Source organism: Diuraphis noxia, unplaced genomic scaffold, assembly GCF_037042655.1.
Source record: "Diuraphis noxia isolate RWA-SAM2 unplaced genomic scaffold, SU_Dnox_SAM2 contig0002, whole genome shotgun sequence".
NCBI classification, from domain to species: domain Eukaryota; kingdom Metazoa; phylum Arthropoda; class Insecta; order Hemiptera; family Aphididae; genus Diuraphis; species Diuraphis noxia.
In genome coordinates, this window is record NW_028301712.1 from 26,042,708 (window position 1) to 26,069,115 (window position 26,408).

Below are 26,408 nucleotides of genomic sequence, written 5' to 3' on the forward strand. Positions count from 1 at the left end.
ATGTTTGATTTAAATTTTAATGGCCATTCAAGCGGTCTCTGTTGGATAGCTTAATTTTACTATGAAAGTTGTCAACTATATAATGTATAATAAGTCTATATTCGTCATATTGAGTGTAGACAAAATAAAACACTTTTTGTATTAGTTGAATATAACATATCGGCGATAAAAATAGTTAACTTTTCCTAGTGAAATAATGAATATCAATGATAAATGTTTTCGACTATGCACGGCAAGCGTTTATTATTTTTTTTTAAATATTTTATTTTATTTTTCTTCGATTAGTTGAGTAAACCATACGATTTATTATTTATAGTTTGAATGTATCAATTATAAGTTGGTATTGACCAACAATAGTTTATGTTAAACATGAGTTATTAACAGCAATAAAAAAACTGGTGTAATGACTTGATGAAAAGTATTAATAATAGTATTGGCACATAATAATAATAATAATATGCTATTTGAAATTATAATATCCGTGTAATAGTATCACGAACGTTTAGTGTTAATATCGATATTTTTTTTTTTTTTTAGAAATTTAGACAAAATTATATTTCTTTGATAATAATATGATTGGATTGTTGTGAAACCAATATCAAACAAATTTATTTTAGTTACCTACTCGCTGTTGTCGAAATTCTACGCTACGCGCATAATAATTTTTTTATAACTCGATCAAAAACGAGTATTGGATGGAAAAAAGTAATTTATTGTTAAATTTCGACCGTGAGAACGCAATAGTCATAGTAATCATAATAATATACAATATGTAAAAATATACTGCGCACATTGCAAACGATAGGGAAATTGGTAATATTTGTGAAATACTGGCGAGCAGTTGGAATATATTTATTTTTAAATAACCTCGGTAGCTATATACTTACACTTCAACTTTTAATATACGTTATCATTTTGCCAGCAAACATTCTAAAAAATTTAAATGAAAAATTAGAAATACGAGTATTATGTTTATTTAACTTTCTATGATGATTTAATAGAAGTTAAAATATGATAATTCTGTAATCCACTTGAAATGTTTGAACAAAATTGTGCTGATAGTTGATCTATAGACTATAACACTTTAGTATGAGCCATTCTCACAATGTGTTCTCATAATTATTAGGATGTGGATTTTAAAGCCCTAAAAATTTTAAAATTACTTAAAAACAAAAAATGCATTAAAATTATTATAGATTAAACATATAAAAAAAAAATTTTTAAATGATACTACGGTAATGTATTTTATTTGTTTTTTATGTATGTATGTTGTAATAAAATTAATAATACATAATATACAGGTATGTAACGGTGACAAATTTGAGTGGAAAGGTTTTACTATTATAAAATTGTTATCAATGATAAATTGCCGTGCCATATAATTTATTATTCGTACCGCTGACAGTCTCTTAATAATTACAAAAATGTTCGTTCGTTTTATGAATAAATCGCGAAAAATGCTCTAAAAACTAAGAAAATGCACTAAAATTGTGAAAAAATGCAAAAATAAAATGACTTTAAAATAATCTGAAGTATCACCCAAAACGTATTTAATACTTACGTATATCAACGTTTCAAAGCACCTGGAAAGAATTTGTTTTTGTATCAAAATCCAAGCACTACTCATAATATAAAGACGAATCGTATTTTTTCGCTTGCTAATTCTGGCGTTCCGAGTAGACAACCAAACTCGCGCTAGCGTAACAACAGATGCGAAAAAAAAACGACGAACGACGCGTAGGTATAATATAATGATACAATATTAATAATATTATTATTATCGTAATACGCGAACGCAGCTATTTATTTTAGAGATTGTCGTCGTCGATCCAATTGGTGGTGGGAGGGGGTGTGGAGGCAGTGGCGACGGTGGTAGTGGGCACGTCACCGCCGCCGCAGCAGCAGCTGATGGCGCTACGTAGGAAAGTTGTGTAAGAGTGTGTTACACTGGCCGCGGCCGCTGCTGCCGCCGCCGATCAGAATAATTCAGAAGTGGTGGTCGTGCCATCCTGTGCAGTCGTGTTCGCAACTCTCTCCGGTCGTCGTCGCCGCCGCCGCCGCCGAACGTCGTATTCGCCGTCTGCGTTATTTTACCCACGTGTGTTTAGTTTTTTTGATAATAATATAATAATTATTGTAATCGAGCAAAACTATTATTTTCGCTGTGCGTTATATTGTTATAACACTGCGTCTTGTTTCGCCGTGCGTTTTAATATTTTTTTCGCGTTCGTTAATAGTAACATTTTTTGAGGCGAAAAACCATATCAAAAGGCTCCAAGGAAAAATACATACTTGGGATTCGGCTATATACACCTAACACACAGTCCAACGGATTTCACAACGTTAAAAATCCGAACGGTAAATACTTAATCGTCTTAAAATAATATTTTATTATTCTTAGTCGTTTGTGTGATAGAGCCATAGGGGTGATGGATATTTACTACTATGCAGCCTTTTTTATTTAATTTATCTTGGCATAGAATTCATTTTCAAAAATTTTCCATGTATCAACTTGAAAGAGTCATATAAATCACATATCCTATATACACGTAAGACATCGTGGGTATCGTATTAAATCATATTAAATTAATTTATATTTAAATCGGGTTTTAGCAATAACTTCATTATTATTTGTAGCGCCACAGTATACGAGGGTTGCAAATTGTTAATTATTTACTGTGTGAACTAATTTTTCAACAGATTTCTAATTTTTCATCAGTATTTGGTTATGTGATTACGTTTTTATTAAAATAACATTGTTGCCACGATTACAAAGTTTTGAAATGTAGTACATAAATCTTCACACGCTATACGGGCAGTAGTTTCCCGGGTTTCACATAATATAAATAATAAAAAATAAAATAAAATCCTTTTGAGTAATATTACATAAAACTAGATTAAATAGAATTTAGTAACTATTCAAATGGAAAAAGTGATAGTAACACAGAAAATAAATCAATATTTGTTATCCGATTAGGAAAATCTGGTGAGATTAACTGTTTAAACGTTTTCAACGTAAAATTATATTTATGATGCAATTACTACGGTACGGTGTAATTTATCGGTTTAAGTTTTATACTCTTAAAATATTACTTATAGAAAACCAGTGGTTTTATTTTTTTAGATTACTCGCGCGTATGGTGAACGTAACTAGTGTTACTGTACTGCGAGTATATAAATTAATCAACGCCTCAAGGCTCGTATTCTTACTTTTATTGACCATACATCTATATATAATGTAACGAAAGCCACACCACAGTTAGATGTACACAATATCTAACGTGCCCGTGCGAGGTGGTTTTCCAAAAACACAAAAACAAACAAATAATAAATATAGAGACACCGCGGTCTTATTGCCACATAAGACATATTATTTTAAATTTGAACATTTTTTCGTTAGATTTTATTATTTCCCAGACAACTACGCTGCTCACCGCGTGTTGAACTCAAACCTCAATGTTGCCGGGGATGTATTATATTATTAAAACCTATAGGTACAATGATCTCCCGTAGTGCACATCTCGGCGTGCGTTTTGTCTCCCGATCAGAATATTTCGCATACTATTAAACATTCAATTCGATTATAATAAAACAGCGTTTAAAACGCAATTAATGCGGCGGATCTAATCGTTTTTTAACACACAATCGTCATAATATTATTTTATATCGTGATTGCCGTCTGACTATCCGAGTTCAATCGTATTCTAGGCCAAATGCACACGCATAGATACAATATACCGTTCAAATACTATCTAATATGTACAATCTATTTCATTTTGCCAAATTTTGATTTGTTAGAAATAATATACAACGACAATTATTTGTCTGAATATTGTTTATACACACCCGTTAATCGAATCGAACAACCAAAGTGTTTTCACAGGTGGCATAAAACCACTATAATAAGGGGCAAGTAAAACGTGTTCTTGAACGCCGTAATAAATTACCTTTATGTGTATATATATATATATATATATATATAATATACACTTTTATGTACACTAATTCTCACTATTATCGTCTCTAAAAGTTAATTAATCGTTACATTTTTTTATAAAACCGAAGAATTGTACCTAATACTTATATCTAAATGTAATTTTACAAGGTTATATAATTTGGTTCTTTAAAATATTTATTATTATTTCAAGAATATAAATACAAATTATAAAATATATAATATAATATAATGTACATTAATTTATTTTAATTATTTAATTTATAAAATGTTAATAAAGACCTGAAATAGTTATAATACCTATCACATTATTCACATGTACGGGCCAACAATTTTTTTTTAAAACCATACCTAGTAATTTGTATGTCTGAGTTTCGATAATAGGTATATCATATTATTATGAATAAGTTTTTAACATTCAGTAGTATTATTTAATAATCATAACCAACAATCATACTTCTCGATGTAATACGCTTGTGGAACTTTTATTGATGGTTAGAGTTCACAATGCACTGCTGCGAATGACTACGCCACCTCTTTGTATACATTAAATTATTCAATAAACTATATAAATCGCATGAAGGTAACCAAAAACGTTGAGTTGGACACGCTGGTCGCGGCTAGTTTATTATCGAGCCAATTTCAAGTACAACGCCAAGTGATCGACATTGATTATTAGTTATTACTATTATTATTACCGACACTGGTTGTGTATAGTTTAACGGCGCGTACGTATTATATGTATACTTGCACTGTATACCTACACAGAAAAGTAATTGGCTAAACATAATTACATAGAAAATAATGGCAATGAGGTCGAATTGAAATTGTTTTTATGGTTTTTGACGTGTAAAAAAAAAGTCGCCAGTAACATAAATAATTGTCTATAGTGTCATACCCCCTCCGCCGTATTAAAAGTGCCATCGTTTTCGATAAAATAATATCAGACGACGATATTCGTGTGCAGTCAACTAAGTGACTAGACGTCCTTCGGTCTTCACGTTTTCGTATCCGTTCGTCAAACAAATAGGTATACCGCCTAATAATATTGCCTATAACATTTAATAGTGATAGGTATAGGCATACTATAATAAATGCATTCCGATCGATTTAATCGATCCGGCGTTGGGCGGTGTATTGGTGCAGGACATATACAACACTATTATTTTGGCATCGGTGGTTATCGCGGTGTACAATATAAATAAGTATTATAATTATGTACAAAACAGAAGTCATTCGAATCATTTGCGGACGCGATGTGTGCGCTCGTATAGTTTATAGAAAGCAGCAGCTAATACTCCGCCATATAGTCATGGTGGATTATAACGCACAATATATCGTATCATATACAAAATACACATTATACCAAACGTTTGAGTTTTGGAATTCACAGCCCGTCGTGCAACTGTATAGGTTATATACACACATATAAAAATAACATTATACCCAACTTATGACGGGACACATTATATACATTACGGTAAACTTTCCGGTTCGATATTATTCCGATCACAGTCGCTTCTCGGGTCCCAAATCACGTACTCATACCTACCCGTCGCTAGGTGTACCCATATAGTATATATTATATAGGTATGTCGTATACTGCACACATGACGCTGCTCGTCCACGATACGTGCATCGTGAACGCGATGACATGTTCTCCGTTCCCACACTCGTGCACAAAACCCCGAAAACAATCGCTGCGTATAATAATAATAATATAATGTATACATTCATATATATATATATATACGTACGGATATAAAATAATGTATATATATATATATATATATAAGTAGGTACGTAAAGTAGTAGTATTGTATAGCGTACCGTATTGCGCACGAACGTGATTAATTATTATTCAGAGCAGTGGATGATAAAATGTCGTCTGGTGCAGTGTATTATTATTACCAAGGTACCTATAGTTATATGTATATTATTATATTATTTTCTCACTGCACAATCCGAAGACACATACATGGCCATACCATCACATGTTCACATATAGGTAATATGCAATTTGGCAAAGTCATAAAGTTATTTTTTTTCTAAATTTTAAACTCGACTATCAAGTTAATTTCATTTTATAATTAACATTAACTTAACAACTCAATTGGTTTGATTGAAAGTTACGAAACTAACTATTTTTTTTCAATTAATTTAAAAATAACTCTTCTATCTAAAATTCTTTATTTTTCTGTTGTTTTTCTTGATACATAATAACATTTTTCATAGACATACGTACACATAGGTACAAAATATTAATTTTTTGTGGTACTTACAATAATATAGATTACATTTTTTTTACTGATTTAAGGTGTGATATGGTTTTCCAATTGGCTGTAAGCTTATTGAATTGAATATATTATTTGTTAGTTATTAAATTCTAATTTTATCTTATTTTCTGATTTGTTGGTTGTCACGTGTCGGTGATGGCGTTTTTCGCGGTGACCGTGTATCTATATATATATAGGTTTATATAGTGTTTAATCTCTTTCCGTTTATTATACACCTCATATATTAATATTTTAACGATTTATATACACTATACAGCAGCATTTTACGTGCCTACAAAAGATAACAATATTATGATTTTTGACATTATTGACGCGAGTGTGGTCATCGTACCCCCGTGACGAAGGGCAAAACGCGAGTATATACTGCCACTTTAGGTACTTACACTCGTCCACTTTATGGACGTGCGCGTATAACAATAATGCGGCTTTGATAAAATATATGTCGTCGTCGATGTCATAGTCTCATTACCAGACCTGTCGTCTTCACAAACACGCGTATAGACGACTGACGGAGCATTTAAAAAGCGATACGCGACGGAAGGAATAAAAAAAAAACCGATAGCGTGTGCGTGTGGTGGAAAGAAAGAGTGTGTGTACAAAATATACACGTATCGAGTAAAAAAATAGTAACTGATGGTCTTGTTAAAAACGCAAACAAGATGCGAATGGGGGAAAAAAAACCGTGTGCTAATCGAGTCAAGGTTGCGCCGTGTGGGTAAAAAACGCGGTTCACGCACGTCCTGCGAACAAGACACATGTGTTGTAGTTGCGGTGTGTTTGGATAAGGCAAGAGGTCGGAAAACCGAATTACACGCGCGGAATCTGTCGTGAATAATAATAATCAGCTATGTACGTGTGTAGAGTCGGAAAATTCGTCCGGCAAAACTACGAGTCATCCTGTCTGTATATATTAGGTATATTATAATAACTAGACGTTTTAACATTATTATTAAAAAAATGATTTTCCCGTGGAGTGTTCGGTAAAATATTAATTGTATTTTTCCCCGACGATTATTGCCCTCCGACCACTTCAAAACGAGAGCGTTCACATACACAATGTACCTATACCTATATAAGTGATGGGTCAGTAATTTGTCAATCATGTGCTCGCTCCCGTTTTATTTATTTTTAATTATTATATACACTTATTCAATTTATGATTTTTATGTACCTATTATATTCTTAGGGAACGTATTTTAAAATACTTTTTAGATATAGATTTAGATTAGATATCTTGCAGTGCATTTAATTAGGATGAGTTTCATTGTGTGGCGCGATACCTTTGGGCGATACTAACGAGAATATCTCTTTTTAAATTTAAATCGATACTACAGTTATTCTCATAGAGGGTACATAAAGGTTGCATACACATTACACGGGTATAAGGACTAATATCTCAGAAACTATATTGTACTCGTTCAAACCTAGACACATACAATTAGAATTTTGCATCATTTTCGTGGTTACTATATATAATTTGAATAGAAAATCAAAATGATTTAAGACACGCATGGCCTTTAAGTATAAAAGTTCTAAGACTCAAAGCATGCTAGAATATCGTCCTAGACTACTGGACGTTTACCCAATAAATTAATCTATCGTCGCACTCGACAGTATATTATTATTTATAGACACACACATTCGTATATTATGTGTTTATAATTTATATAGAATAGGAGTGCGTATCACCGAGTACATATATATAATGTTATAGCTTTCGACTTTCTCTTCCGCTCAGGATTTGACGAACGAGTGCTGTCGGTGAAAACTATTGCGATAATATTTTGCCGTTCGTCGTCGCTTCTGGTCTGTACTACAGAATGACTTTATTCGATTTTCTCGAAAATCACGTTATATTCGACTATTATAGTGAGCGTACCGTTTTTGATTTACCAACAAGGTACACCGTTTCCCTAGACGGATGAGCTTTACGAGATGTACGATGTATATTGAGGCTGTCGTTTGTTATTTAATCGAACGTATATACAATGAGACTAATTATAATAATAATATATTAATATATTACTATTACGTTCCGCGTGCTTTTGTTTGTACCCAACTGCAACTTATTATAGCACTTTCTCCGTTAAAAATATCAGTAAAATAACCATTGTGCAATATTCTAAATCCATTGACTTTTACATTTTTAATCATAAATACTCTAAATTTTAAATTTGAATATAATATATATACTTGACTAAGACGTTTTTACTTTAGAAACTTCTCACATGCGCGCCAAATATATCTATATGCGTACTAAAACGTCGGTATAGGTATACGAGTAGTTATCGATAATATGTAAAACAACTGTCGCGAGTCACGCTGCAAACCAGTTTATATTATTTTTTTAGAAATTGTTCCTAGGATTAAACCAAGCCCGGTATCTCGTATCATCTACGAAGCGTATACATATAATATAATATATATATATTTATCTCTCGGAAGTTGATCAATCACTCGTAGTCTCAATAAAATTTAGGATTAAATTAGTGCATAAGAAGATTGTAAATTCTGGATTCATATCGTAAAGCTAAAATATTTTTAACGGTGGATTTCAAAAAAAAATATCGGATAGAAAATAGCTGCCAAGTGTTTAAATTTTTTTAAATTTCGAATGATATTGATGAGGTCATTCGCGGTCTATAGATGGTTCTGGACAAAAGCCTGAAGTCAGATTATCACACGATTGTTTTTATGAAAATAAGTCGTTTTGAGAATAAGACGCCATTACTGATTTGTTGTAATAAAAAAATGACAAGTTTAAGGATATATATTATATTAAAACAACAATTTATAAGTTAATAATTACCATCATATAGATAAATACATAATATGCACATTGCATATTATACTTTAAATTTAGTTTTGTATTCTAAAATATTTTGTTGTTTAACTGTTTGAAATGCAATTTTAGTCATCGGTGCATGTGAAGTGCGTAATATGTGAACAAATGACGTAATTTTAGGAAAAAAAATTATTCGTTAATGATTTGTCGATACGTTTTTGAACAGACGGAATACTGGCAATACTGCATCACGCTATCGTGTGTACGTCATTGGCGCGCACACCAAGGAGGGCTTATGACCATATTATATATTATATATGAGTGTAATAATATTATAATACGATTGCGTGTATGATTACAAGTTACAACAGCCCACGACGACTGAAAACAGTCCAAAAATATTTATTACGGCATTTTGTCATTATTCCATTCTGTCCGGGAAGTTGCAAAACCTCATATACCACGTTGGTTTCCCGACATTGACTTATTATTTTGGAGCGTCCCACGTGTTAGATTTCCGAATTCAAGGTTGTATTATGTACAGTTTTCTGCACAGCGGAGAGTCGAACAATTGTATCCTGACGCTTTTAGCAATAATACTGTGATTTCGTGTTTCCGTTCGTTTAAGTCTCCGACCACAGCACCGCCTCTTGTGATTTTTATGGAACAGTTCTCAACTGCGGGTAGTCGTTTTCCAGGTGTAATTTGTAGAAATCAATGTCTGCACGTTTTTGTATATGCAAACATCATCCCGATTGTACCAACAACGTACGACTCATAATTAAGGATCGAGTCCGTTCAGGCGCCTGCAGGCTGACACCCGCAAATACCGTATCGGGATTATTATTATTGTTATAATCATCGTGTTGTACAGTGATGTGTGTGTTTTGGCATCGCGAGTGCGTTCACCCGTCGGCGGAAGGAAAATCGCGTAGGATCAAAAATATATGATGAGGAGTCGCGCGTTAATATACCATATAATAATCCAACGATTGATGCTACACGGGTGGGCGACAACGACGGGTTTCGATGATTCCGTACGAAACGCGCCTATATTATATATTATAATAACGGCATATTCAGATATCATATAGTTAAGACATTATATTAACCGCGGAAAACAACAAACTTGACTGGCGCCATCCGCAAACATCTGATGTGTGGTTGAAACTAGTATTCAGAAAACGCCGCATAATAATAATAATAATAATGCGTGAATCGAAATATCTTGCAGGATTACAAAATATGCAATATATTATAATATGGACCATGACGTACGCGCCCATGTACCTACCCGTTTTTCGGTATTCGGTATGCGCTCACGACGTTTCCTATAGTATTATTATTTTAATTATTATCGCCGTGACAACGGTTTTTACGACCACTACCGAATCGTCCGCGGCGATGGTCGAGTTCGATCCAAAAACGAGCGCGCTGGCTGACCGGACGACGCCGTTCGACCACATTCGAACAATGCCCGGCGTAAGCAGGATATAATAATAATAATATAATAAAATTGTGTCGTCGTCGCCGGTTTTCCGAAAAAACGACCGCGTAAAAATGCATTATGCATTCGAGAAATGTCCGACGCCCGACCACCGTACGGTTCTACCGTCGTCCGGCCCACTTGAGGCGTATGTACATAATATTACAATAATATACGATATACGTGTATACTATATTATGCGATGTGCTGTAATTCGTCCCACGCCGATCGTCGTCGTCCTACACTCGCGAGTTCTATAAATGGTAACCCTTGCGGTCTTCTCCTCTCCTCCACTTGACTATATGTCTCTCGTCCGCAACTACAGTCGATTTGGTACAAAACTTTTTCGAACCGTTATTAATTCGCCATTTGGCCCCGCGTCTGGGTGTGCGTAATGTCTCGGAAATAAATATAAAACAAAAAAAAAAAAAAACGACGCACATACTCGTGGCACATATACCTAACACAATATTCGGCGAAATATACTATATCACAAAATATTGTAATTAAAAAAAAAATTAAATGAAAATATATATTATAAAAGCCCCATCATCGGTCACGGACGCGCGAGTGTCATCGTCGTCGGCGCAGTTGATCAGCAAATAAGCTATTATATGTATTTATTCTATACCACATATTATTATTATACTTCTTTTTTTTATCCATAACGCGGCATTCAGGAACTATGTAGGTACATCGTAGACATTTGAAATTATAGTAGTCAGCTACAGTAGTACGAGTATACTCAGCCAAGGATTTTACAGCGATTCCCTGCTAATTTATAATGACTTAATCTAGAAACGCGCGAATATACGGTATAGTATTGCGATGGGTCAGTGTAGGTACTTCAATAATTATTTGGTCAGAGAGAATCGTCAATCCGTATGTTTTTTACGACCATACGGTAAAAAATGTGAATTCTTTTGCCACCGTGTATAATATTATAAAATATATAGGCGACAGCCGCGACCGGCGTATTAATTATAACGGGCCGCCATGTCAATCATCTTCTACATATGCCTACCTCTATGCATAATATAATAATATATAAACACGCAGTATATATTATATAGGTAGTATGCCTACACATATGTATACGAACAACGCGATACTATTATAATATACAATCATTGTTATATTTATGTGTATACCTTCGACAAGTTGGCAACGAACCTGCAGCGGTAAGTGTATGGGAAACTTTCGTTGTGAAACACGAACACGCGCGCCGGGTGTGGCGGGAAATCGAAATATGCACTTGCAATATCCATATATATATATATTATACAACTCAAACATAAATATAATAACAAACATGTATAGAGGGTTTATATTATACATTGCACAGACACACACGCACATAGGTACTTGTCAACGAGATACGTCAAAAAACGAACTCGCACACATTCTCGCACTCGTACTTATTATATATGTATCATATATGATGGCGTGGCCATTGTTCCGATGTGAACCACGAAGGGCAATTTCGTCCTTACTGTCACACGTGCGCTTATATATTACATTATACAGGATGATTCACAAAATTCGAACGAGTATAGTCTTATAGAGTTATTAAAACGCGTGTGTATACTAAGAATATAATAGTCTCTAAAAATGGTTTTATGAAAACTATGATAAATTAGATTTAATGTTTAATTTAGTTCTTACTCTTAAGTAATCGGCATAGCCTTCATATTTTATTTTATCGTTCGAATTTCGATTTGATTTCGGTTTTCGTTTGAAAAAAAAATATTTGAAAATACAGTCCTTAAGTATACTTAAAACTTAAAAAAAAATCGGAATTGGAATAATTGCATCATCAAATGATAAAATAAAGGGGCGAGCATGATTGCAGGTGAATCACTCTGTACACAACATATATAGGTACGCATCGTATTCTAGACAAATACGCACACATATACACAATATTTTTATTGTGATTTGTTATTATTCATTAAATTGTGGTTGTATCAATTTATACGTGACTATACGCATATAACAATAAATATACGTCTAGTGAGATGGATGAGCATCGCATGGGAGAAATATTCTGTGGCTCTATATCGTACGCGGTTTACGTGATTATTATTGCCGCAGTCGGTGTATTGTGTTTGCCGCGTATCTACGGGTATAGACAGAGAGTGATATGAGAACGGGGTCCCCTTTTTTCGAGTATCGGGACGATTTCTTGATTTCAATGCAATATTTTCTATCGAAAAAAATTCTGCGTCGTTTCGAAAGTCGTTCAGTGGCCGCGGTGGTGTTGGATGTGCCGAAATGCGAGAAGACAACGATGAATATTATACTCTTCTTCCTATGTATAATATAATTTTATACACACACACACTTGTATATATTTATATAGTCACCGACAAACAATATATATACTACAATGGCTACACGCTATTACGGAACGCGTTTCGACTGCGCGCACGGTATACATTTACATCACACCGGAGTGCAGCGAGAACGGTTTCCCCGCACAATATAATATGCGATAATATAATTCATTGTTTATTACATTATACATCATCATATATATAGTATATAATGGTTAACGCCCAGTGTAAAATATGCACATGTTGTCTAACAAGAAAAATTAAAGGTAAAAAAATAACTTAAATATATTTGTGAACCATTTAATAAAATAAAAATCCTATATTTATGAATATTAGAGGTACTCCTTTTTTGTACGACCTTTAGGTCTTCCGGGTTTTTTATTTCATAATGCGATAAAATGATTTGATATTAATTAATTAACTATGGGTTGAGCTGCAGTAAGGAATTATGGGATTTATGTCGCAGCTTTTATGTTATACTGAGTGTTTTGACGAGCACATGCCTGTAACGTCTTAGGGACTTTGGATTTAATAATTGGAGAGATGAGAGAAGGATAATTTTTTTCCAGAATATAATTATGAAATATCATTGCAAAATACAATGTTATGGGAACGACGACGGTCATAATGACATCATGATCAGCGATTCATCCAAAGAGGACAAATTAAGTTTACTATAAATACTGGGTCAATGGGATATAATTATTGTGAAGACTATAAATAATGTTTTTTCGTTTTATTATAAAATAATATGTATTTCTGAAATGGGGTATTATTGGTGAGAATCGTTGAAGTTCGCATCTTCTCCACCGCAATATTATAACCAACGAATTTCTCTCGTAAATAGGTTTTTTCGGGACGCAAGTGACTTACTGCAACCTATATTATATAACCAGCTCCTAACCTTCTGCAGTACACTGAGCTGCAGGTGCGTCTTTGCCCAGAGACCTTCGCGGCGAATGAAACGAGAAAATAAATAACCGTCACTATAATATGTACTGTATAATACAGGAATATATAATAATAATAATATAATTATTACAGAGTTTGGCAAACTGGAGTGAGGCCGAGTATTTTCTTCACACGAACCGAATTATAATCACGAACTCGGGTGCACGCGTGGCTGTGAAAAAATTAAGAAAAAAAAATTGAGAACGAAATACGCGTATAATATTAGTGCCGTAGGTATTGCACTATTGTGTAACACAGCCGACGCCTCGCGCCGTAACGCTATAACGGCTTACTATTATACCTTCGACATTTAAAAATAAATTGTGATTGACGATCGGGTCCTACAGCGGCAAGACCTTTAGCCGGGTACAATGCACAATGCACATATATATTGCAAAATGCGACAACATCGCTGTGAGATTTTATAGGTGCCAACACGTGACCTATACGACCCATCATCGTTTAAATGACCAATCGATTCTGCTAGTTTAAAGCAAATAAATTAAGGCTACTGTTTTTTGTGTCTAAAAATTAGCAAACAGTCGAATCAAGCATGGGAAAAATATAAGTTTCGTGATCAAAAAAATAAAATTACAATTTCATTAAACGGTTTTGAAATTAACATATAGCTAGTATAGTATTGATAATGATAATATTATACAGTTAAATTATAATATAACTTACTTTTTTTTTGCGGTTTATCACAAAGCCTTACAAAAATACGTATGCTAAAGTGTCTGTTGCGGTCACCATTTCGACCTTGGCCGAGCTTTCGTATATACTATATAGGAATATGTGATATACATTTTATCATTACAATATCCCTTTCTCGCTCTGCTATTATATATATTATGTCGTATATGATTATGGTCTTTTCACAGATAGGTATCTGCTGCAGGCGTATAATAATATTATATATGATACGTCATCACCGGGTCCGGTTATTGCTGCTGTATAATCGTACACGACTGGACGAAAATAATAATTGGGGAAACTTTGGTGAAATATAAACTTAAAAACGTATACCTAATGATACCGCCTCCGCACAGACCAGTGAACAAAATTTCTTATATGTTGATCAACGACACGTAACGACAACAATTATAATCTCGTGTATTCGGTGCGTTTTCACACTTTCGCCGTCTGTTTTCGGTACCACACACACACTTGATGTAAGCGGTCCCGCGAGAACGTGAGATTATTATTATTATTATTATTGTTTAATTGTTGAATAAAAATCGTAGTATAATGTCGTCCTTTAAGCAACAAAAAACGTGACCTTTTCCTCGGGTGTAGTGCTCGTGCCGCGCATTACTATATACTCGTCGCGACACCTTATAATACGTCTTTAAAGACTCAAACAGTTAAACGCACATATTATGCGGTGGCGGAGTACACACGCGGTCTTGGAGAATATATAATAATTGCCGTGCCCGTGTAAATGACGCGCGCGTACCTATGTACATGTAGGAACGTTGTGCAGTGTTCTCGCGTAATTATATTATACACACGATTCGACGAAGATCTATATAATATTATTATCTATACATACAGTACATATTATAATGGGCCTTGGACTCGTTTATATCGTGTACCTATATATACACCCAGCCGATATATGTTGTATATACTTGTAGTAGTACCTATACAATCGACGCGATTGTCGACTGTTTGGTGTGTATATATAGTATACGTATATAATAATATAATAGCGAATAATATCGATCGGCTTTGTAATAAACCTTTCGAGTATAGGAAAATCAAACACACGACGTTTCTCTGAGATTATAATAATATATACGCGTGAGATCTGATCGACCTGTACGGCGGCGCGGTCTCTGGTGAGATCGCTTTTACTCGTGTCCCCCGCCTTGACAAGGTGCGCATTAATTATATATTATATTTTATACCTATAGACATATAGGCACGTGTGTCAAAAAAAGAAAAAAAACCGCCCATTACATTATTATATTATTATTACGATACCTACCATTGTTAATCCCACACACAAATGTGCGCGTACCTATTTACGCAATATATACTTAACCGTTTGTCGATCGAGAAAGCACATATTATTGTTGTTGTTGTTGTTGACATTATTTGTATTGTATTATATTTCACTGTCGCTAACTGGTACGATTCGTCTTGTGTTACAGTTGTCCGTCGTTAGCAGTGCCCAACGACATGATATCCAGGCGCCGAATACTGTCCAGGTCCAGGGACGATCTGAACTTGGACTCGGGAGTAGGATTTCCCGTCCAGGTTGAAGAAGAAGAAGACGTGTGGTACAACAAGGACAAACTGTACAAGGTGCGTTTATCATAATATATTGTTTTCGTTCAGGTTATTACCTACATGTGTATATAAACGATTTTTAAATCCGTATATAATATATATATATAAGTATAGTCGTAATCGGGCATTTTAATACAATAGTAATGTAGCAGATGATGTCCCTCCGCCGACCTTGTGACAGCTGACTCTGTCGCCGCCGCTCAGCCAGAAATATGTGTTTCGCTTTTTAAAATCGAATCATCATTTTTATTAGCTATATTATATTAATATTTCCCACCGCCCTCCTTTCACTTTTCGCGTCGATGGCTCGCGCCTGTCTCCGACAGATCTACGTCGTGTATAATACATATAATATGAATATATGTGCACGCACATCGTTTACACGTGAAACGCGAGCGACGATGAAATAATAGCGTGATATAAATATATAATAATATGTACTATATAATGGTGTGTATATAAAATCGACAAGATTCGTTCCGCGAGCGCCTCTCGCGCGTAGGAGGACGTGCTGACGACGACCTTGTCCGGTCGAATCCATCGAAAACGACCGTTTTATTCAAATTTCCTGACCTGGAAACGTTAAAGTCTCCTGGTGGCGTTACATAGTGCATACACCTATAGTGTTTAACAGTTAAAGTGAAACAATAAGGTATATGCTTATAAACTAATTCGGTTAATCTATATTCAATCTATTCGATTTAACTAATCGCTAATTTGCAATAACCATCACCATAACGGTTTTGCGCGCCGGCCTTCTGATAGGATTCATTTTATCACGACGACCTGTAATAACAACGACTGAAAGATTATATGCTCCATTTCATTTTCTAGCTACGAATTTTCGATTATATACTATTTAATAATTATATTAAAAAGCGCATATTTTAAAAACTTTAAGGCGTTAATTAGACTACCCAGCAGTGGCGAATAAACATAATTTTTTCAAACGAGCCAATTTTTATTTAGCACATTTTTAAAAGTTTGAAACGATGTTACGATATTTATGGCGGGAACTGGATTTAAGGGGCGTACATTTTCCGCGTATCCCACGCGTATATCTTGCGGTGTTTTCCGCATACACGTCACCGACCGGGCGCGATATGTCAGTTGTAATCAATAATTTAGTTTTAAAACGCCCATTCGCGACCCACCGGCACCTGCCATCGTAGTTTGCTGGATGTCCTTGTGCGGTCGAATGTGGTCGACTCAATTTTCAAAACAAAATAGGAACTCATTTTTCAAACCGACCGTTGCGGGACGGTTTAGGACATTTAGGTGCACGCCACACCCGCGTATTGTGTTGTCATCTCATTCTTATACGAATAATACGCATAACAAGGCAAATTTATTTACGTTTAGTAAAATTAATTTCGTGTTATTGACTTTAATATTTGTTTAAATCTGATTCTTAGTAACCTCTTAAAGGTATTGAAATAATCTAGGGCACCTCTTAGAATTTTTAGGTATTTTCATAACATTAAAGTATGTTTTATATATATATAGGTAAGTTTAAGTATACATATAATCATATAAAATATTCTAATTGTAAAAAGTTTATTACTACAAACTTAAAATTTCAAATATTATTAAAAGCTTACGCAATTCCTTGAATATTATTCTTACCTCAATCAATTCATTCTAACATCGAATGTAGTAACACAAAATTAGTTTGCTGAACTCAAAGTTGTTACCTCGACGCGTTTGTAAAATGGAAACGGCATATGCGCGATGTGTTAGGTTAGGCCCTCTTAGTTTATAATAATATAGATTTTGTTCTCGACGACCCTTCTCCGGATACGTTTTTACATTGTACCATTAGCTAGTACGTTTATTTATTATATTGCATTTTTATTTCATTAGTATATAATATTACTGTCATGTCACTCCACTTCACAATAATACTTGTTTTTATACTGCAGTCACAGGGTTCACGCGCGTCTGGGAGTTTGCCATTACAACTTTCGAGTTCAACGGTCATCTCCATCATCGAATAATCTTCGTGACACTTAAAAAAAATCAACATTCTTCATATAATTAAATTATTATAACTCCACGCGTTCACTCTTCATTTCTTCGCCGATAAAAAACAAACTCACTGGATTTCTCTTATAATGTTATTATTATTATATATGCTTCCATACATGAACGAACAGGCTCGTTAATTTTTCAATCGAAACGACGGTTGTTGTCCTGAATAATTACGTTTTCATAACATAAAGTATAAATATACATATATACATAATATGTGTGCATGCTGCCAATTGGTGGTTAATAAACTCACGTAGACTGCTGCTGGAGATGAGTTTTTAAGGCTATATTCTTTTCGCCAAACGCGGTTGTTAAAATAAATAATAATATAACAACGACGGATACAATATACAGTCACGGTTTGTCGAACGACGTTAATCGCGTTGTTTGTGCATCGAATCAATCGCGGTTGTCAAAAAATAAAATAAAAATATTAAGTACCTATAAATGGACAAAAAAAATCGATTTCAGATGTATTTGCGGCCTATATTGATGGCCGCAAATACATCGTGTACTTATACCTAACCTACCTGCATAATATTCACTGCATTGGCTTCTATATTATTTTCTAGTGCCTACCCATTATATACTATTCGTGTTAGTTCAGTGTTCTAATAACCAGTGCAGGCATTCGACTGCAGGCGGATGTGTTGTTATTGTGTATCGGGCAACAGGTGTTAAGATCAAGACGAGTCCTATAACCATATATTATTATCATACAAAAGCAATTATTTCAACTTTCGAGCATCCTATAATAGACTTCCTATACACATCATAATCGTTTCAAATATTATAAAAAAACAAGTCTGCCTCCTGTAAACTATTTAACTATACCTATAGATAAACTAACACCACGCTCGCCCCTTCCCATGGCCAACAAACGCTTTACGCAAGATATACGCGTGATCATCGACAGCTGTCTTATTTAGACAATAAATACATAATATTGTTACAATAACTGCAGCATGTAGTTAATTTTATGTAGAATAGACATACAGGCAAATGTAATAATACTAACTCATCGAACTCTTGCAGTATAAATGTATTATATAATATGATATAATAATCGTCGAAATGTTTATGGAACAATTTATACTCACGGCGAGCGCGTATCTATTTAATATAGTTATCGTGTAAACGGTTTATATACATAATAATATAACAGTAGTTCAAGTATGATATATTTATGTATATATCATATTATAATTTCTATTATACAGCACAAGATGGGTTTATGAATTTTTTTCGCTTTCTGATCCTATACCTGAAATACATCTATATAGTATATTATGCATATACCTATCTGCACTAAGTAGGTACTGTATCTTATGCGTACGTACGGTTTTCTTTCATAAAACCGTTTAGAATAATAATGATGAAAAGAAGAGAAAAAACACCGTACAGTGTATATTCGTCAATAATGTATATACGCATATGCCATTGTTCTCGGTACAACAATAAATATATTATTGTCTCTGCGACGACCACGGTGAACTCGACGTATATGGAGCTTTGGTATATTATTATTATTGTTATGCGTGTATAGTGCCTACCTACTTATATTAGTGTGTATGGCGACGTTTTGACTTGCAATGAGAACTCGTATATATAAGTATATATATATATATAAGTACGAGCCGTGCATGCATGCGAGAGCGAATTTTATTTCCGACGACTACAACGTCTTATCGCTATAACAGTTGTTCCGGTCCGGAAGGACGCGAACGTGCCGCAAACGAACGGACGTCGCGTCACAAGTGGGTGGGTGAGTGGGGGGGGGGGGGTTCAGAGTGATCCGCGGGAGAGGGTAGGGAATCTCGCCCGGGCGGCAGCAGCAGCCGGACCACCGACCTTGGCGCTACGGAGGCCGAGGAAACGCGCTTGGCGGGTGAAAGTACTTTCACCACCACGATGTTACGCCGATCCGCACAATTAACCACCGCGCCATGCTCTCTAGCACGTTCTAACGAGAGTGTACGGCTCACACATCACACACACGCACACACACACATTCGCCCTCCAAGGATCGCACAGGAGACTTGAACGCATTTTGCAGGACCTCATCTCGACCCTCACCGTCGGAACTTTTTTTACCATATACACCACCCCATCGTTTCATAAAAATATTGCTTGTAGTTTTCTGAAAAATTCGAAGTATTAATCTCACCATCACAAGGCTATACCTCCACAGCCACAGCCTCAGTCGCGGAGGTCCGCTTCCGAAATCCACCCGTGAGTTTTATTATGACGAGGCGCGTACACAATAATAATAATAATAATAATATGGAGCGAGGTCTCGTCGGGCACGACATTCCGAGTGCGATTGTTTCCATTTCTTTATGTACCGACGAGAGTATTAACTATACTTATCTATATAAAAAAATGTCGACATAAATCCTTCGACATTTTTTTTCACCCACACGTTTAACCCGCAGGGGTACTTTCACGTTTTCCGTCGACGGTTTTTTTAACGAATTTTTTTCCCACTTGAAATGAGCTTTTTTACGAATTTTTTCTCCGCTTGAAGTAAGCTTTTTTACTATTTCGGGTTTGTTATTGCGCCGTAAAGCACCTAACACCAAAATTATAAAATTCAAAAAATTACGCCTGAAAGACGGGTAATCATAGCGGCGGTTACAGTTTTGTTTATCGAGCGTGTTGTGAAACCTGCCGACAATGTCAGGGGTGTCGAAAAACATATCACGTGATGTATACACTCAAGATCGCGATGTTTTATAGTATACGCGTATTGTGATTTTATTATTGTTTTATTGTAAGTATAATATGATATCCTTTGCATGAGCATCGACCTTGGGGGAAGAGGTGCAACGGAGGCGGTGCAATAATAAAAATAATCTTTTAAGGCCGCCGACGCCGTGTACCGTAATAATAATATTATTATCATTGTTATCTCGCGCATAAAACACAATTATATTATAAGAACGCTGTCTATAGATAATGACGTTATACATGCAGCATCGTGGAAACCCGACACACGCACGCGCACGCATAATGAAGTATATAGGTACCTTTATTATATATTATTTTTTATCCGAATAAAATTAAAATTAAATGTAAAAACAATAACGTAAACTTCGGTCAAACAACGCGTGGGTAGGGGCTTGTACTAAATATATATAATACGTATGACGCGCACATGACGTGTATTGTATATAATACGCCAGATGGACGGAATTACATATAGTAGGTACACCTTACACATATCATAAACATAATATGTACATTATTGTACTAGGTATACACATTATAAACGGACCGATCTTTTCACTTGGCGATTTTTAGTCCAAGGCGACAGCCGCTGCCGCCGCCGTACATTGCTTGTGTGTTCAATATTGCAGCATTTTTATATTATGTTTTTGTTATATAATATATAAATATATCATAATAATATAAAGCTAGAATTAAGCGTCACGTACCTTTATATTAGAATATCATATATATATATATTATATATACAGTATTGATCACTTGCAGGGGTGTACCAATTGGATTTACACTTATATCGTATTTATCTTACTTTTTTGAATTAATAAAAACCATACGTATTATTCAACTATTATGATTTGATACAAATATTTAACTTGAAACAAAATTTAAAATCACTTGATAAAAAACAATACTATTATTTATTTATCATTTTGGGCAGAAAATATGTATAAATTTGTAATACTTTAAAATCAATTGTAACAATAACATGCGATATTATTGTCTATATAATTTGATGGTGTCGAGTGTTTTATTGTATTATACGATTATAATAGCTATCAATAGTTGACTATAATAGCATAATAAGTAACGTAATGAAATAATAAAATGTTTGTTGTGATGTGTTCGGGGGGTGCCACAGCAGAATATGTGAACTACTTGACTTTGTCTATAGTTGTATGGATACATATAATATAAGTGCTTAAGATATAAAAAGAGATATGATCTGCACCAATATTAGTACTCCATACGTTTAAAAAATTTAAAATCGTCAATAATCCACAACGCATATAATAATATATAAGAGTACATATTCATATAAAAGTTTATTAAACAAAATACATTAAACGCCATTGACCGTTTTTTTGTTATTATTTTTGGAAAATACATTGTCATTATATCAGAACTCACGCGGATACGTATCGCGTACCATAACAATATAATATTAAATCTATAGTTCTATCTAAGTTCTATTATGTCTTATGCCTTAATTAACTAATATATATAAGTCAATATTATGTTTGTCATTTTTGAACGATATATAATTCTAATTGTAATATCTGTAATGAAACACACGGGTATTTCGTATTTGGGATTTTTCACGATACGATTTATTCTTCTCATATCTCATTTTTGTGCTTTTACGGGGTTGCACCTTGGTTGTGAAATTGTGATGATGGTTTGAGGAATATACGCTCGTCGGTAATTTAAATGTTTCGAGACTGAGGATGGCCGCGATCGGAACGCTGACATTTCGCAATCTGGGATATATTATAATATTATGTACGTCGTCATCGCCCAAACGTATTATTATATTATTGCACTTTACATATTACACGTGAAAAAAAATTAAACAAACTGGTTCGCGCGTATTTGCCCTTTTCGTACGTTATGCATACATTTATTTTTGTCTTCGTGCCATTTTTTGAATACATAATATTATACGTAGCATTGCGTATATATAATATATATATATATATACATTTATTTATATACAGTACGCTCGCACACACACACACTTCTAACACTAAATTATGCAATCTCGAAATACCCCAAGTATAATATTGGAGATAAATATACGAAACTCGTTTGGTCTCCAAATATAATGATAATTGTTGGTTTCGTCGTCGAATTTTAATGCCAGGTGTATTTTATCAGATTCAGACCGAATTATTCGTTTTTGGCTTGGGTCGCATATATCTGCCTACAAATTGTTATAATAATTGTAATCTTTCGAATATTTTTTCAACCTCTTCGTCGAATTGTTTCGGAACAGTCATGTTTTTCCTGACCGCGTTTTAATCGGTTCCGCGCCTCAGAAACGATAATGGTCCGACTGGACAGTAGGTACTTACGAGCGCGAGAAACGCACTACTGCAATCTATTTTTTTCCGGAAACGTAAAGTGTACAGGCGTTTCGAATCGACGAATGATGATGATAATATCATAATGCGTTGCAATTCCAATGATATCTGAGTGAAATTCCTGCCGAACATAATAATCATATACTGAAAACGAAAATGAAAGTAACAATAACGCGTGTGTATTGAAATGAACAATTTGTCTCCGACGATGAGTAACGTTTATAAATATACCCTTTGAAAATTATTTAAAGCAAATAAATGTATATTATATGTATAATTATAGAGTGTAGTTAGAGCTGCTATACAGCTACAAAAACTGCGCCGAATTCAAGGCGTATATGCGCCATGTGGTCTGCAGCGATAATAATAAAGTACTATATTATAATATACGAGATGTGCGTGTTTCCTAGTTTTTAATTGTGATTCGTTTGTTATAATTATTTACATCGTGTCTTATTGTATCTATTTGCGTCGCCTTATAGACGCATATTATACTTGCTACGAAGCAGTTTAAGCGGCTAACTTAATTACAAAACAGGCGACACACTATTAAATCGCCCACCAAACATCTCGATGACTAGTGAAGTGGCCGACTTTAAACCTAAAAAATAAAATAAAATATGCCCACTATATTTCATACAACAAAAAAAATACCAACCATAATCGTGTTTGCACAACAGAACTCTGAGATTTTACGAGGGAGATGAAAAGGAAACGAGATTATCCAACCGAGGAAGAAGGTCATCATCCCATCTCCTATAGTGCTATATATAATACAGATTGTTATACACGTGCATATAATAGTTACTATAATTATTTCTCCGTACGCGACATGATTTTATTTTTTACTAGATGTATAATATTATCAGCTACGTCCCAAACGCAAACTACATGTTTTCTTCTTCGGAAAACCATCATCAATCCAGAAGTTGTTACGAAAATTAGCTGCTGCTCTATACATCTGTCGTGGTCGTGCACCACATTGCAATATTATGCATATCACTGTATATTATTATATTTTTGTCTCTTTAAATAAATGCATTTCTATCGATTCGACGTCGGCGCGGTGACTGCAGTGCTGCAGATTGTCGTGTCTCACTTGTATATGAATATATTATAAAATACGAGTAATCTGAATACCTAATTTTGTTGTTATATCATATTTGAATTATTATTAAAAAAAGAATTTAAAAAATACATATCCCCGATGCATCGTAGCATGTAATATGCAGTCAGCGTAATTATCCATCTACTACTTGTTTTGTAGTAGTTATGTATAGGAACATTTATATTATTATTACTATGATGATTTGTTACTGTCATCGTAAAAGAGCGGCGCGAACGTGTATATTATATATAGTATGTACAGCTTGTTTCGATTCCCGTAGTAAGAGAAATAAGAAAAGTTGGTCGATGTATCAAAATCGTTGGTTGGTTTCAAAATGTCCGTGTATCTATTTATATATAATACGTATACATGTTATACACCCAGGAATATAATTATGGTTTATGGTTTATTCGAACCGACGCTTCGCCGTTTCTATAATACAATAATATCGTATACACAACTATTGATAATTAATAACCTTTTAAATTAATAGAATTATTATTTTCCAAAACTTTCACGACCATGATTTGTTATTGCTATCATCGTCTTGGCAGTCTAGCCATCGTTCTGAAACTGTCCGCTGCCGTCACGTAGTCATTTCAAACATTATAATATATGCATAGGCACCAGTGTACCATCGAACAAATAGCGTACGAAAATTATTATTTATATAATATTATCGTTGCGTACAATAATTTCGGAGCAAAAAAACGCGCTCAGGTTTTTTACCTTAACCATGGACTCAGTTATAATAATGGCGATCGTCATTCGTCAGTTTTTGTACAAATTGCCTATACTTTTGCTGCTGCCACCATCGGAAGTTATAATAATATTATTATTATTATTAATATTATTAATATTATCATTGGCACGAAGGTCCTTGAGCCAAACGCACGCGAGAAATACGTTATAATATAAACATATTACATATTATATAGCACAGTGGTATACTGGTATGTGAATAATGTGGTCATTTTCTTATTTACACAATATTAATATAATAATATTATATAGGACGTGTGGGCGTCAAAATTAGATCGTGTCCGACATCGGTCTGCATACTCGTATACAACCAAACGTTACCCGATTACCATGAACTTGTGAACTTATATCTAACGTGGGGACCTAAAGGTATTATGTATTATGATATACTTTAGCTACTATAGTGGAGGGATCACCTAAGTCACAAGCGGTCCAAACGATTTCATATAATTATGACCTACAGACAATACATTTATCATTATTATTTGTTATTTATTACCTATTTATTATTTATTATTATTATTCAGGGGGAATAAAATGAGGTTTTTTATACACGTAGTTTTCACTTTAGTTTTTGATCTTGTCCTTACTTTTTAGGATTAATTATTATATAAGTACGTTGCATTATTATGTCCTCTGAAAACAATAAAGTTACCCCCCCCCCTTATTTTATGATACACACTTTAAAAATGAACAAATATTTAGCAAATAATTTCTTAAAATTAGTTCAATAATTTTCTGAATTTTCATACTCTTTTGTTTTTACCATGCAATAATTATATATATAGTTACAGGGTAGGTGGTTCAAGTAAAAGTTTTGTACCACTAATTATTTCTGTTTCTATATATATAGAGTAATGTGGTATGGGGGTGGTGGGGACACTTCACGGATGCAAATCCGATGATATATTAGACATTTTATTTTATTCCGACACCGCACATTCGCGCATATTATACCAATCTAAGGTTGTGTACGTGTACCAATGTGCGCCTTTATGGGCGTTTACGACCTCTGTCGCCGAAACGAAATTAACTGACGCCAACGAAGCCCGCACAGTGCAGCACATTATAATAAAAATTAAATAAACAAGTGCTTGTTATTTTTTTTCTATTATCACCGCAGCCGATCGTGTAGCTGAATTTATTATTGCGGGTTGATAATATTATTATTTATATAAAAGAAAAGAAAAAAATCACGCAGGTAGGTACGCTGCTCACGCGAACTGTTCTTTGCATTATTATCTCAACGAGAAATACATAATAATATGTAATATATATTTATACGACGTTTGTATTGTTTAAGTACCTGCCT

The 26,408-nt window shown here is 34.2% G+C and overlaps 1 protein-coding gene across 2 annotated transcripts in view; it reads left to right on the forward strand.

Moving 5' to 3' along the window:
• The window catches only part of exp (expansion), a 165,718-nt gene that overhangs the window by 62,208 nt on the left and 77,102 nt on the right, over positions 1-26,408 (forward strand). Inside the window, exons 1-2 of one of the 2 annotated variants that reach the window (XM_015508113.2) lie at positions 1,982-2,358; positions 15,967-16,120. In XM_015508113.2, the coding sequence (XP_015363599.1) occupies positions 15,995-16,120 (126 nt within the window). In that variant the 5' untranslated portion in view covers positions 1,982-2,358; positions 15,967-15,994. Of the gene's footprint in view, positions 1-1,981; positions 2,359-15,966; positions 16,121-26,408 lie in introns of those variants that run through there. The other variant, XM_015508112.2, reaches the window with a different exon arrangement.